The sequence below is a fragment of the Nomascus leucogenys genome, chromosome 17 (genome assembly GCF_006542625.1).
Source record: "Nomascus leucogenys isolate Asia chromosome 17, Asia_NLE_v1, whole genome shotgun sequence".
NCBI lineage: Eukaryota > Metazoa > Chordata > Mammalia > Primates > Hylobatidae > Nomascus > Nomascus leucogenys.
In genome coordinates this window covers 30,843,985-30,859,112 of record NC_044397.1, presented here as the reverse complement: position 1 = coordinate 30,859,112, position 15,128 = coordinate 30,843,985, and the positions used below count along the sequence as shown (strand labels likewise).

General features: G+C 46.2%; 1 protein-coding gene across 8 annotated transcripts in view; it reads right to left on the bottom strand.

The window, feature by feature from the left end:
- The window catches only part of WIPI2 (WD repeat domain, phosphoinositide interacting 2), a 43,763-nt gene extending 29,282 nt beyond the window's left edge, over positions 1-14,481 (bottom strand). For 4 of the 8 annotated variants that reach the window (XM_030796036.1, XM_030796037.1, XM_030796039.1 and 1 more), the window contains exons 1-3: positions 14,166-14,473; positions 11,534-11,587; positions 5,112-5,194 (exon numbers count right to left, since the gene is read on the bottom strand). In XM_030796036.1, the coding sequence (XP_030651896.1) occupies positions 5,112-5,194; positions 11,534-11,587; positions 14,166-14,239 (211 nt within the window). In that variant the 5' untranslated portion in view covers positions 14,240-14,473. Of the gene's footprint in view, positions 1-5,111; positions 5,195-11,533; positions 11,588-14,165 lie in introns of all 8 variants that reach the window. The other 4 variants (XM_030796038.1, XM_030796041.1, XM_030796042.1 and 1 more) reach the window with 2 other exon arrangements.
- Between the last annotated feature and the right edge of the window lie 647 nt (positions 14,482-15,128).

Below are 15,128 nucleotides of genomic sequence, written 5' to 3'. Positions count from 1 at the left end.
ATAGTCAGTCCCAGCTATGCGAGAAGGGGGAGGATCACTTGAGCCCAGGAGGTTGAGGCTACAGTGAGCCGTGCTGACACCACTGCATGAGTGACACAGCGAGACCCCGTGTTTTAAAAATGCAGCAGTAGTAGTAGTGGTAATAACCATAACACAAAAGGATGCACTTCGCAGTGACATTAAGTTCTACAGACCAAATCTGACTAGATCTTTTCAGGAATACACCTTTCAGAAAGCAACCTACTTTTAGATATTGCTAGTAGTTTAGGTTTGTTGCCATTTTTCTACTGTATTATTTCAAGATGCTCTAATATTTTTCTATTACACTTCACATACAGATGAACTTTCTTATTTTTAATTTTTTTGAGATAGCCCAAGCTGGAGTGCAGTGGCACAATCTTGGCCCACTGCAACCTTTGACTCCCGGGTCCAAGTGGTTCTCCTGCCTCAGCCTCCTGAGTAGCTGGGATTACAGGAGTGCGCCACCATGTCCGGCTAATTTTTATATTTTTAGTAGAGGCAGGGTTTTACCATGTTGGCCAGGCTGGTCTCGAACTCCTCACCTCAGGTGATCCACCTGCCTTGGCCTCCCAAAGTGTTGGGATAACAGGCGTGAGCCACCGCGCCCGGCCCAAATGAACTTTCAAACACATAAATATACATGGAACCCGCATACCCAGAACAATCACTTTCCAGTAAACTGAAGTACAAACCTGGCTCAGCCCTCCCATGAAATAATGGTGGACAACGGATCAGGCTGCTAGGTGAAAGATGCCATAATAATCAAACGAAAGCAAAGAAACCAGACTGCACAGATGTATTGACTCAAGATGGTATGTCCCAGGACACTAGTGCCAAGAGGCACTCACGGTGACACTAAGAAAGGCTGAACGTGGCAGGGTGCAGTGGCTCACGCCTATAATCCCAGCACTTTGGGAGGCTGAGGCGGGTGGATCATGAGGTCAGGACATTGAGACCACCCTGGCTAACACAGTGAAACCCCGTCTCTACTAAAAATACACACACAAAAAAATTAGCCAGGCATGGTGGCGCTACTCAGGAGGCTGAGGCAGGAGAATGGCGCGAACCCGGGAGGCGGAGCTTGCAGTGAGCCAAGATTGCGCCACTGCACTCCAGCCCGGGCTACAGAGCGAGACTCCGTCTCAAAAAAAAAAAAAAAAAGCTGAACGTAAACTTTAGTGACCTCCAGTGTCAAAGGCCTTGCTTTTAGCACTCATTCTAGGTGGCCTCAGCCACAGTTTCTGCCAAACTTCCCTCCTAGAGATTGCCTGACTAAAATTTAAGAAATTAATTACTTGATTTAAAAAAGAATGTTGCTTTTTGCTTCTGCTGGCGTGGTTTATAGCTGGCAACAATGAAGCTCTGGAGTGGCAAGGGAAGAATGAGGCCATGAAGTAACTGCTTGAATTCACTTCCGCGTATGCCTGTGGCTCCACCAGGATGCAAGGTAAGAGCCCAGCATTCCAGCACCACAGATTTAGGCCAAGAGATGCTTGTGGTTTTCTCCTCTGTAGGATCCATTACTATGAATCTCACTGAAATTAATATTCCAACGAGTGCACTGCCTGTCAAATAAGACTAATGTCAGAAAACACCATTTCTCAAACCTTAAGATGCAGATGATGGCCCGTAAAGTAAATGATTAGTTTCTTGGCCAAGCAGGAAGGTTGATAAAAGATGTTATATGTCAACGGCTACACTTCCATAATCAACGCAGGCTCTAGTCACTTTTGCTGAGCTAAGGAGCAGTCTGCTTATGCTGGGTTTCAGAATGGAATGTTTATGAGATGTTTTCCTAGCTCAGAATCCAGCTTAGCAAATGCAAAGAAAACACACAGTGCACCTTTTGAAAAAAGCCAACTTCTAAACTTTTGTGATATTTTACAAATAATAAACACATACCCTTCATTTATTTTGCCTAACAGTGTAGATATTGTTGTAGAATATTTTAAGGAAAAGAGACCACATTTTGTGCATTACGTATATTCAAAAAACAACGACAACAAAAATGCACATGGAGAAAGAAAATGATCATATGAGACGCAGGGCGCGGTGGCTCACGCCTATAATCCCAGCACTTTGGGAGGCTGAGGTGGGAGGACTGCTTGAGGCCAGGAGTTCAAGACCAGCCTGGGCAACATAGTAACACCCCGTTTCTACAAAAATTACAAAAAAATTAGCCAGGTGTAGTGGCATGTGCCTGTGGTCCCAGCTACTCAGGAGGCTGAGGTGGGAGGATTGCTTGAGCCCAGGAGGTCAAGGGTACAGTGAGCTATGATTATGCCACTGTACTCCAGCCTGGGTGACACAGCGAGACTCTGTCCCCATATATATACACATATGAGGCGTCCATAAACAATGGGCAAAGCCTATCTGGAAGTTCCTGCAACTTTCAAGTTTGAAATTACAACATTGATGGTAGAAAATCTATCTTCCAGTACTGCTAGACCAAGCTTTTGTGTGTGTGTGTGTTTGTTTGTGTGTGTGTGTGTGTGTGTGAATTTTCTTTTCTAAGTAAACAAAAGAAGAACAAGTAGCTCTCCATCTTGTTTTTCTCTAAGACCAGCTCTGGCTCATTCTTTCTGTAACAGCCACAGTGAGTGACAGCAAAGATCTGATTTTATGATGGACTGTTAAAAGAGTTTTGAGGGTAGACGTCAATACTGAGCCTGAACTAAATATTGAGACATGAAGAAACATTCTTTCCTCTGAGTCTACCTATAGAAAAATGCTAGAAAACTATCTTGACATTTCACTTAGTAGCTAACCTGTTTTCTAAGAGACATTCTCTTATCTACTAAAAAAAAAAGATGTGAAAGAGGAAAGGCAGATAATATTCTAGGAATAGAACAATGTAATAGCTTCAGTTTGAAGTATTAACCCTCAAAACATTCTTTGTCCATTTCATCACCTATTTTTAAGGGCCAAAGTTCACTAAGAAGAACACAGAAATTCATGTACCCACCTTACCATGTTGGTCAGTAAACATCCACTCTTTATTTTTTATTATTTATTAAGACAGAGTCTCACTGTCACTGAGGCTGGAGTGCAGTGGCACAATCTTGGCTCACTGCAACCTCTGCCTCCTGGGTTCAAGTGATTCTCGTGCCTCAGCCTCCCTAGTAGCTGGGATTACAGGTATGCGCCACCACGCCTCGCTAATTTTTTTGTATTTTTAGTAGACACAGGGTTTTGCCTTGTTGGCCAGGCTCGTCTTGAACTCCTGGCCTCATGTGATCCGCCTGTCCTGGCCTTACAAAGTGCTGGGATTACAGGCGTGAGCCACTGTGCCCGGCCAATATCCACTCTAAAAGATACTATCAAGACATCCCATTTTGTTCCACTAAAAATCTCTGGGAAATAAGGCACTAGAAGCCAGTAACTAAACTTCAATTTGAGGAAAAGGAAAGACCAGGTTTTGGCATTATTCCACTCTTTATAAGCAGTGGCCCCCAATATGGGGAAAAAAATTCTGTGCATTTCAAAACAGATGACTACAGTGACTCCAGCAACAATTTAATAGCACAATTCAGGCGCTTCATCTGGATCTGGACTGAGTTTCAGTCATTCATAAAAGCCTGGAGACAGGGCTGCCCTCCACTGCAGAAACCCCCATGGGGAGCAATCCTGTGTGGCTCACGTGAAGGCAGCCAGGTGGCCGGACTTCAGGAAGGCGGGCAGCGCCTGGGAATAAACAGCCCTGGCTCACACCTATGTCATCGCCCAGATCACATCTCCCAGCCTCCATGGCAGAAGAAAGGCTTTTTTGGGAGATTTAGTAAGTACCAGCTGGCAAGTCTAAGGACAAAGAAAGGAGTAAAACCTAAGCCAGCCACCAGGAGCCCTGAGTCAGGGACGCTGATCATGGAAATTCTGCTGCCCCACTCTCTCCCTGCAAAGGGCCTGGGTACTTGCTTTTGGGGGCAGCAATAGGAAAGAGACTGTTGGGGAGAATCAGACACATCCCCTGATGGAGGTGACGGGCACCTGCAGGCTCACCTGCAGAGTGGAAGCCAGGGCCCAGGAGGGAGTCTGAAAGGCCCCACCTGCTGGCGGGCCAGGAGAACACCATAATTTCAAGTCACCAGCACAAAGTTGAGAATTGCTGCAACCTGGGGGAGACGGACGGTGCGGTGAGCCAAGATGGCACCACTGCACTCCAGCCTGGGCAGTAAGAGCGAAACTCCGTCTCAAACAAACAAAAAAGACTGCACAGAACCTACGCACACACAAACGAGCACAAGGAGGACTGGAGAGTGTGCTCAGGAGAGGTGGATGTCAATATCCCAGCTATGATATTACACTGGGGCTTTGAGAGATGTTACCATTGGGAAGAACAGGGTAAAGGATGCAAGGGACCTGTATTATTTCCTACAACTACATGTGAATCCATAATTATCTTAATTAAAAATTACGCATGTGGAAAGAGTCCAAAGTGTCCCGTCACAGTCTCCATCACAGGGTTTACTCAGCAAATACTCTTTTTGCACATTGTTAAGTACACATATACATAATCTCTAATCCTGGCAATAATCTTACAGACGTGCATTATTTCTGTTTTGCAAAAAATAAAAGAAACTGAGGCCCAGAGATGAAGTAATCCATCTAGAACCACACAAAACATGACTGAGCGAGAGGCCAAAGTGCATGACCCCCCACTGTTCCATGAGCCTCTCCGACACGCAGGCCACTTCAATGCTGTAAAATGCCAACACGGGAAAATAAATTGTTCCTGCAGGGGCTGTAAAATTTTCAATTTTCTGGAAGCCCTTTATGACAGTAATCTAGACAGTTTAAATGGCATTAAAAGGGAGAGAAGTTACAGACCAGTACATATGGTATGTGCTCATGTACTGAAGACCCTCGGTACCTGCACTCCTATGTAGGCAAATGCACAGATCGGGGCAGACAGCCACAGGTGTCACTGGTTGCCACCTCTTAGGGAGATGAAGGTGGAAGCAGAGGACTGGTCAGAGGGTGTCTGGACTTCAACCACAGCGTGTGAATTTTAGATCGCATTCCAATTCAAGTACAACTTGTTTTTTTTTGTTTTTTTTTTTAAGAAGGGGAAAAATAAAGCAAACACTTACTGCATTCATAGATCTGTTCCAGCTTATCCACAGAAGAAAGGGAGAAAAATTTATAACCGGACTTACTACCAACAGCTAGGGACCTGCAAAAAAGCCAAATTCAGAAATAAGAGCTGATACGTGCAGACAGTGACAATGTAGAAACTAGCTCCCACGTTCCCAGTGAGTTCCCAGCAAGTTCCCCACGTGCCCTCCACAAATCAGCACAGAGCAAATCATTTCACACTGTTTGTATCAAGTGCTTGGCACAGGAAGATGCCACAAGGTCAATAAAACACAGACAATATTATTACTTAAATCCTATAAAACTTTTCTGAGGCTGGATGTGGTGGCTCACGCCTGTAATCCCAACACTTCGGGAGGCCAAGGCAGGAGGACTGCTTGAGCCCAGCAGTTCAAGATTAGCCTGGGCAAAATACTGAGACTCCATCTCTACAAAAATGACATTAAAAATAAAACAATTAGCTAGGCATGGTAGTGCCCTTGTAGTCCCAAGGAGCTACTGGGGAGGCTGAGGTGGGAGGACAGGAGGTTGAGGCTGCAGTGAGTTAAGATTGATCCTGCTACTGCACTCCAGCCTGGGAGACGGAGCGAGATACTGTCTCAAGAAAAGAAACCAAAAAACTTTTTCTGGAGATCTAACATACAGCATAGTAACTGTAGTTGATAATAACGTATTGTGTACTTGAAATTTGCTGAGACAGCAGATCTTAAGTGTGCTTGTCACAAAAAGGTAACTATTTGAGGTGAAAGATATGTTAATTAACTTGACTATGGTGATCACTTCAAAAGATGTGTATATAAAACATCACACTGTATACCCTAAGCAGATACAATTTTAATTATACCACAATAAAGTGGAGGGAAAATTAAAATAAAAATACTAAAAAACAAACTCTATAAAACTTTAAATATAAGTTTGGGATATAAGCACAAGGAATCAGCCTTACTGGTTCCCTCAAAACAAACTGGGGTTTCTCAAGTGGTCTGTTATATACACACAGTATATGTTAGAGTATGAGAGTTAAGTAAGCTGGCCAGGTGCGGTGGCTCACGCCTATAATCCCAGCACTTTGGGAGGCTGAGGCGGGCACATTACTTGAGGTCAGGAATTTGAGACCAGCCTGGCCAACATGGTGAAACCCTGCCTCTACTAAAAATACAAAAATCAGTCAGGCATGGTGGAAGGCGCCCTGTAATCCCAGCTACTTGGGAGGCTGAGGCAGGAGAACTGCTTGAACCTGGGAGGAGGTGGCTGCAGTGAGTGGAAATTGCCCCACTGCACTCCAGACTGGGTGACAGAGCTAGACTCCATCAAAAAAAAAAAAAAAAAGTTAAGTAAGCAAATTTTCTAAATTTTAAACAAAGGTATTTACAATTGAGGTGGACAAAGGCATCTCTCTGTGCTTCTGCAGGCCTTTACCACCCGTGGCTCCATCCCCTACGCTGTGCCATGGCTCAGCAATGGGTTGGAAATGAAACGGACTCAAAAGCTACCTTAGAGTCTGGAATCAAAGGACCCATCGTTGGCTTACAAGGAAAAAGCAGAGGATTGGTTTGATGGCCTTGTGTTTATGATTCCATACTCATCACCCACTTCTGCGAGGAGACTCAAGGATCCCACAGCTCAGCAGCCCCTCCCAGCAGGGGCCTCGGGGACACCACAGAAGGGGTTTCCTCATCAGAAAAGTGCCTCTCCAGAACCCAGTTGACCAAAGAAAGCAAAACAAGAAGCAAGTCCAGCTTTCAGCAAAAGAAAGATGAGCGAACAAGCAGGAAGCACTGGGGTACGGAGGAATCAGATACCAGGATCACTTTTAACATCTGGGAGAACATGAAAATGAGGAGGTAAAACAGAAGGCTGAAACAGGGAAGGGGGATGTTTCACACTGAGTATTTGTACCCCAAGATAGGATCAGGGCTATTCTAATGATCATGTCATTTATTAAAAACTTGAGATTTCCAACTACTCTTTCACATGTATGTGGAAGAAATGTATTCCAAGAAGAGAGTTGCTATAATCAGTATTAATCTGTAAAATCCCAATGGTTCATCTTAGAAGTATAAAAAGAACAGAAACAAAACTCTACCAGCTCATATAATTTTTCTTTGCAAAAATGTTCTGCTTCTTTACTATACTGAATTAATTACATCAATTGTTATATCAATGAAATAATTAGGTATTATTACCTGTAGATATTTTGAAAATTAATAAAAGAACCAAGAAGAATACAGTAATATCCCTAGGCTAAAAATAAAACAAAATCTCAGCAACCCAGAACTTTTGGGAAATTGATGTTCAGGAAAATATTTTCCAGATAACTAAGGGTTGCTATTTTAAGCATGACTCCCCCACTCCCATTTTCTGATTAAAAAAACAAATTGTTCTTAAATTGTATACCTTCCTGTGTCCTTAAAACAAGGGATGACAAGTTCTTTTGAGTTGAGGGTTTGGTGTACCCCATATCAAACAGCCAGACTGTAGTGCTGAGTTTATTTATTTTATGTTTTTTTTTTTTTTTGAGACGGAGTCTCGCTCTGTCACCCAGGCTAGAGTGCAGCGGCGTGATCTCGGCTCACTGAAACCTCTGCCTCCTAGGTTCAGTCAATTCTCCTGCCTCAGCCTCCTAAGTAGCCAGGATTACAGGCACCTGCCACCACGCCCGGCTAATTTTTGTATTTCTAGTAGAGATGGGGTTTTATCATGTTGGCCAGGCTGGTCTTGAACTCCTGACCTCAGGTGATCCACCTGCCTCGGCCTCCCAAAGTGCTGGGATTACAGGTGTGAGCCACCATGCTCGGCCTGTAGCACTGAGTTTATAAAAATATTTTTCTATCTCTTGTTTTGCCGACAGTTGTCACTTTTCCTAGTGACCATCCTGCCATTAACAGCCCCTGTCCTTCCTAATTTCTTGGTGACTTGGAAACCAAATCACCAAGCGTATTAGCATTATGTATAAAATAAGCTTAGAGGGGGCTTCTCCCATGGGCAAAATTAACGAGCCTTAGTCCCTGATCCTTGGGTTAGACATCCAAGTTCTCTGCTGTGCTCCCTACACACAGAATGTGTTAAAACTGGACTTTGCCAATCAAGTTCAGATATTTGGAAGCTGATTTAGGATATTAAATACCTCAGCTAGAAGTTTAACCCCACAGTTTACAAAATTGTGCATTCCTATCCGTTAAGAAAGGGAAACAAAAATATTCCAAATATTTTTTGCGATGTATATATACTACAGTATGAGTACACTTTATCAGTAAAGGTAAGTTGTTTTTTTTTGAGATGGAGTTTCGCTCTGTCACCCAGGCTGGAGTGCAATGGCACAATCTCGGCTCACTGGAACCTCCACCTCCCGGGTTCCAGCGATTCTCCTGCCTCAGCCTTCCAGGTAGCTGAGATTAGAGGCATGCACCACCGTGCCCAGCTAATTTTTTGTATTTAGTAGATATGGGGTTTCACCATGTTGGTCAGGCTGGTCTCAAACTCTTGACCTCAGGTAATCCACCTGCCTCAGCCTCCCAAAGTGCTGGGATTACAGATGTAAGCCACCACGCCCGGCAAAAGATAAGGTTTTTTTTTTTTGAGATGGAGTCTTGCTCTGTTGCTCAGGCTAGAGTGCAGTGGTGTGATCTCAATTCACTGCAACCTCTGCCTCCTGGTTCAAGTGATTCTCCTGCCTCAGCCTCCCGAGCAGCTGAGATTACAGGTGACCACCATCGCACCTGGCTAATTTTTGTGTTTTTAGTAGAGATGGGGCTTCACCATCTTGGCCAGGCTGATCTCGAACTCCTGACCTCGTGATCCACCTGCCTTGGCTTCCCAAAGTGCTGGGATTACAGGCGTGACCACTGCGCCCGGCCTAGATGAGTATTTTTAAAGAATGGTATTAAATATAAATACGATTGATATTTTCGTCTCAACATCAAGTTCAACATCCCTTTGGAGATTTTGCTTTAAACAATTTCAAAATTGACCTGACCATAAAATGGCAGACATACTAATGGGAGAGGCAGAGCAACAAGTCAGTAGGAGATTTTCCCTAATATATAGCTTTACTGCCAAAAAAATGTTTATTATTTATTTTTAAGTCAACAGAGTGGGACTTATTTATTTTTATTTTTTTGAGACAGGGTCTCACTCTGCCACCCAGGCTGGAGCGCAGTAGTGCGATCTCTCCTTACTGCAGCCCCAGCCTCCTGGGCTCAAGGGATCCTCCCATCTCAGCCTGCCGGGTAGCTGGGACCACAGGCGCGTGCCACCACACCTGGCTAATTTTTGTGTTTTGTGTAGAGTCGAGGTCTCCCCATGTTGTCCAACCTGGTCTTGAACTCCTGAACTCAAGGGATCCTCCCACCTTGGCCTCGCACAGTGCCGGGATTACAGGCGTGAGCCACTGTGCCTGTCCCCATTAGTGGGCTCTTTCATTGACAAAGGGGAAAACCAGCAAATCACAACCAAAAAAATATGTACTGGCTCAGTCCCCCATTTTGCTACTATCCCCACCTTCAACTGTGCCTGGTGCCCAAACCCAGAGACCCTGCTCTACCCTCCCCAGAGACTAGGCCTGTCCTTCGCTAGGGAAGGACAGAGTCACTGCTTTTTAAACGCACTTGAACCCATCCTCCTCCTTTCACAGCCCCACAAGGCCGCCTCTGGAGCCCTGGACTGCCCATTCCTGAGCCTGGCGGGGATTCTGCAGTTTAAACTAGGTTGGTTCTTTGCCTTCTTCACTAGCAATTTGAGATCCCGCTTCTTTACCACTCGCTAGTTTCCAAATTGGCTAATATCTCCTTTCTCATTCTTTCTATCCTATGAGTTTAAGCCTTTTAAAATATCTTTTTGAGGCCAAGGGTGGTGGCTTGTGTCTGCAATCTTAGCTACTCAGGCAGGAGGATCACTTTAAGTCAGGAGTTTGAGACCAGTCGGGGCAACAAAGTGAAACCCCATCTCCACAAAAATAAAAAATTAAGAAATGTTTAAAATTAGAAAATGTCTCTTTTTGACATTTTACTGATTAACATTTTATTAGGGTGTGGGGATGGAACCAAAATAAATGCTTATGTTTGATCCATCATTTTTAACTGAAAGTCTCCGTCAATGAATTTAAACTTGAACATTCAACATCAAAGAGACAGTGACTGCCACTCAAAAATGAAGATGTGAGTCAGATTTTTTGCTTATCTTCCTTTTCTCCCCCGTCCCTAATCGTCAGTCCGTAAAGACTCTCCTTCATCAACTTTGTGGAGAAGCCATAGTTGATTGAGAGCTTAGGTGGATAGAGTCCAACACCGTAAACCAAAAGCAACCTCAACTGTGGCTGCCAGCCCAGACCTGGGAGGCCCTGGTGCCCTCTCTTTCAGGGCTATGGACAGCCCACTCCCATCCCCGCTCCACCTCACATCCTCCACCTCCATATCCCTGCGGCCTTTCCAACTCATCAGTATCCCCAAGCAGAGTTCTCTCCTTCTCGGCTTGTCCACCATGATGTTACCACATTCACCCAGAACCCAAGCCAGAAACTGGGCGTCACCTAAGTTCTCCCTTGGCTGCATGATGCATGTCCTGTGGGTCACACAAGTCCTGATGGCGAGTCAGTCTCCTTCCCACTGGTCACTGCTGTTGGACAATATCCTCCTAAGTCACCCCCTGCCCTCCTCAAACATATCCTTTGCATAGCAGGCAGAATGACTTAAAACTTTAAGGGTGAAGGATCTTAGAAACCATCTTCAGGCCGGGCACAATGGCTCAAGCCTGTAATCCCAATACTCTGGAGGCTGAGGCAGGAAGACTGCATGAGGCCAGGAGTTCAAGACCAGCCTGGTCAACATAGCAAGACCCTGTGCCTACAAAAACTAAAAAAAAAATTTGCCAGGTGTGGGGCTCATGCCTGTAGTCCCGGTTTCTTGGGAGGCTGAGGCAGGAGGACGGCTTGAGCCCAGGAACTCAAAGATGCAGTAAGCTATGATCATTATAATTGTGCCACTGCACTTTAAACTGTGCAACAGTGAGACTCCATCTCAAAAACAAAAACCAAAACCCTTGATTTACAGATGAACAAAGACAGGAGAGCAGTACTTCCCAGCACAATAAGCATAACCTAGAAGAGACATGGTGGAAGAAAACAACAGGTTTCTCCTATTGTCTCCAGACACTTCACACAAACACAAGCCTTGGAAAGTCAAGTCCCTTTCTTCATTCCATCCCTTTTAGACATGGCATTTAAAACAGACATTGCTACATCACTAACTTCCCACAAGCTCTGGTGTCCACTGGAAAAATGTAGTCCTTGATATTTCCATTTCAGATTCAAGTGATCCTCTGCCACTTATTAACTGGTTCACTTTAATTTCAAAAAGCCAAAAAAGTCCTCTAACATAAGCCTTCCAAGGTGATACTTTCAGAAACCAGGGTTGGAACTAACCAGACAACAGCGCGACGGCCAAGACCAGCTGCTCTTGATGCCCTTTTCACTTCTCTAGGTAAAAAAACAAAACAAAACAAAAAACAAATGGTAAAAAACAAATAAAACTTATGCACACTTTTAGGATAAGAATCATGAAAAAGTACGACATTGGAAATCATATTACCAGTACAAGAAGAAAGGCAGGATAGTTATAGTTTGGTATGTAACAAATACAAAAAGAATTTAAAAGACAAAAAAAGGGAAATGACATGTATATTCTAGTAAGTGAACTGGTTTCCAAATTTTCTCACTGAATACAGTAAATGTGAGTTCTAGATGGACATTCTTTCTCTTGCTAAAAATTGTGCTCCTCAATAAATTCTGGAGATTAAGAAGGGAGGAAAAGGTATAAGTCATAAAAGCTCTCTCCGGGAACTTCTCTATTTCTTTCAAGTGTAGATTTAAAACAAATTACAGTCATTTTAGCCCAGTCAACTTCTAGTATAATCCTAGCTTACTATTCATTCCAATTTAGGTTTACACTACATCAAGGTCTCTCTGGCAAGTCAAAGTTATGAAATCTCAAAGTAACAGAAATCTCTTGAACTGTAATAACTTCGGGGAGCATGGAGAAGTGGGTAAGTGTGAAAATGTCCAAGTGTGAAAAGGTCCTATTTCAGGCCAGAGTGACACTCTTCTGTGACACAGGGAACATGGCAGTCCAGCTGAAGTAACAGCAAAAGAGAATGCTTTTCTCTATTTGATTTCATTCTGATAGAAATAATTAGTGAAAAACTGAAAGAGTGGCCGACAATGTTTTGGAAACTCTCTAATTTATACAAGGCATAAACCGCCCTACTACTACTACCATTTCTTACTGGTCTCAAAATACTGTGGGCTTGGGCTTAAAAACCAAATTAGAATTGGTTTGGGATGTGTCCTTTTCCCTATCTGGATTAACATAGTCTATTCCACTTCAACTGCAACAGGTGGTCCGAATTGTTTGTTGTTCTGGCTTTTGGTCACACAGAACACTACAGTACTTGGGAGTTTTCATCTTTACACGTTGTTATGCTACTATTTCTAAATTCACTGTCTTCAGAAAAAACCAGCATGGCAGAGCAGAAAGAACACTGGAAGAGAACTCAGGAGGCTAGATTCTACTGCTGCCCCCACTCCACTATTAACCAATTCGAAGACCCAGGCCAGCTTGGAGCCTTTCGGAAGGATTTCCTCATCTGTAGTTGGATGAGGTGATTTGCCCCTTCCGACTCTCAATACAGTCCCACTGTGCGACTGTCTTCACAGCTTTGGGGAGGTGCTATTGAGCGCCTGCTGTACAGCACACACTGGGTGTTGGCCATTCTACAATTCACTTTTAATTTCCTAAAGAATCTCATCTTCTGCTTTGTTAATTTCACTCAGCCAGTAACAACTCAATCAATGACTTAGTAAGATGCCAAATGCCCCACTCCTCCTCCTCTTTCCTCACTTCCTCTTACTCACTTCCAAGATGGCTCTCCTCCCTGCCAAACCCATAACTCACCCTTCTCTCTCCAGAAAGCTCGCTCATCTATTAACCATCCCCACAAGTCCTCCTCCCAGGCAGCATCCAACCGGTATCAGTGTGGACAAACAGCGTTCCGAATGCATGGGCTGGCATTAAGGCCTTCTCTTGCCCTGAGGATGACCCAGCCCCTGGAGCTCTGAGACTCCTGGGGCACTGGTCTGTAACGCCTCTCTTGGCTCAGTTTCTCCCTAGTAGGCCAGATGCCAAAGTTATTGCTAAGTTTGTTACTTGCTGGAGAAGACATCAGAGTTGATGTCCCAAAAAGAACAGTGAGAGCCGCGCACGGTGGCTCACACCTGTAATCCCAGCACTTTGGGAGGCTGAGGTGGGCGGATCACTTGAGGTCAGGAATTCGAGACCAGCCTGACCAACATGGTGAAACCCTGTCTCTACTACAAATACAAAAAAGTTAGCTGGGCGCAGTGGCGCGTGCCTGTAGTCTCAGCTACTCGGGAGGCTGAGGAAGGAGAATCGCTTGAACCCAGGAGGCGGAGGTTGCAGCGAGCCGAGATCACACCACTGCACTCCAGCCTGGGCAACAGAGCAAGACTCCGTCTCAAAACAAAACAAACCCCCAAAAACAAAAACAAACAAAAAAACAGTGAGAAACGAAGAAAAGAAAATCAAGAGAGAGAGAAGAGAAGGGGCCTTAAGACGATGAAGAGACAAGGAGAAGGGCCTGATTCAAAGGAGAGTGAGTGGGAGACGCTGAGCAAGAAGCGGGGAGAGGAGAGGAGAGGAAGCGACCCACTCCCAGCGCTCCACAGGCGGCCAAGACAAGTCAAGCCCCAAAGTTCGGCCCCAACTTTGCGAGAAGTAGTTAAGTCTGAAGCCAGGGGGCCTCCCCGCAAGAGGGTGAAAACAGCCCCCTCTTCACCACCTCTCCCGCTCCCGGGCTGCAGCTCCAGGCCAGCGCCCGAGGGTCTCCCTGGAGGGCGCCCCTCCCTGCGCGCCCCGGGGCCCGCCCCTGGGGACGCCTCTGCCCGCCTTAGCCCCACCGAGCTTGGCAGCGAGGCCCTCCCCCTAGCCCGGGTCCGACCCTGGCCTCACCCGGACTCCGACCCCCGACCCCGGCCTTACGTGTTGTCCTGGTTGAAGTTGGCGAAGAGTAGCTGGCCGGCGCCGGCCTCCCCGCTCTGGCTCGCCAGGTTCATGGCTGGGCGCGCGGCGAGTGGGCCCGGCCGAGGAGGGCGCGCGCGCGCGAGGGCGGGTCAGGCTGCACTCAGGGTCGGCGCCGGGCCCCGCTAGCCGCCTCGGTCGCCGCCACGCGCCACCCTGGGATCAACCGCCGCCTCATCCCGTCCCCGTTCTTGTTTATGCTCCGGAGCCGGGGCACCCGGTGCGCCTGCGCGGCCCCGCCCTCGCGACGCACGGCCTCGCGCGGCGCAGTCGCACTGCGGAGGCCCCGCCCCCTCACCTCCTGCCTGGGCTTGGGTTCCGGTGGATCACGCACGCGTGGGGACGCGTTGGGGCGCGCTGGGCCTGGCTGAGGGCGAGCTGCGGCCGCTCATGCGCATGGGGCAGAGCTGGCATGAGTCTGTTTTCTGCGTATCCTCCTCTTAACAATACTCAATGGCTGGGCACGGTGGCCTGTAATCCCAGCATTTTGGGAGGCCAAGGCGGGCGCATCACCTAAGATCAGAAGTTCGAGACAAGCCTGGCCAACATGGTGAAACCCCGTCTCTACTAAAAATACAAGAAAAATTAGCCGGGCTTGGTGGTGTACGCCTGTAATCCCAGCTACTCGGGAAGCTGAGGCAAGATAATTGCTTGAACCCAGGAGGCGGAGATTGCAGTGAGCCGAGATCATGCCACTGCACTCCATCCAGCCTGGGCCATAGAGCGAGACTCTGTCTCAAAAACAAAAACAACAACACGTCAATGGGCCCTCCATGTGCCAATCACTGTGCTGAATGCTTCTGCGCATTACCTTATCATTTTATTATTTTTAAAGACAAGGTCTCGCTCTGTTGCCTAGGCTGAAGTGCAGAGGCTCGATCACAGCTCATTGCAGCCTCAAACTCACAGGCTCAAGCGATCCTC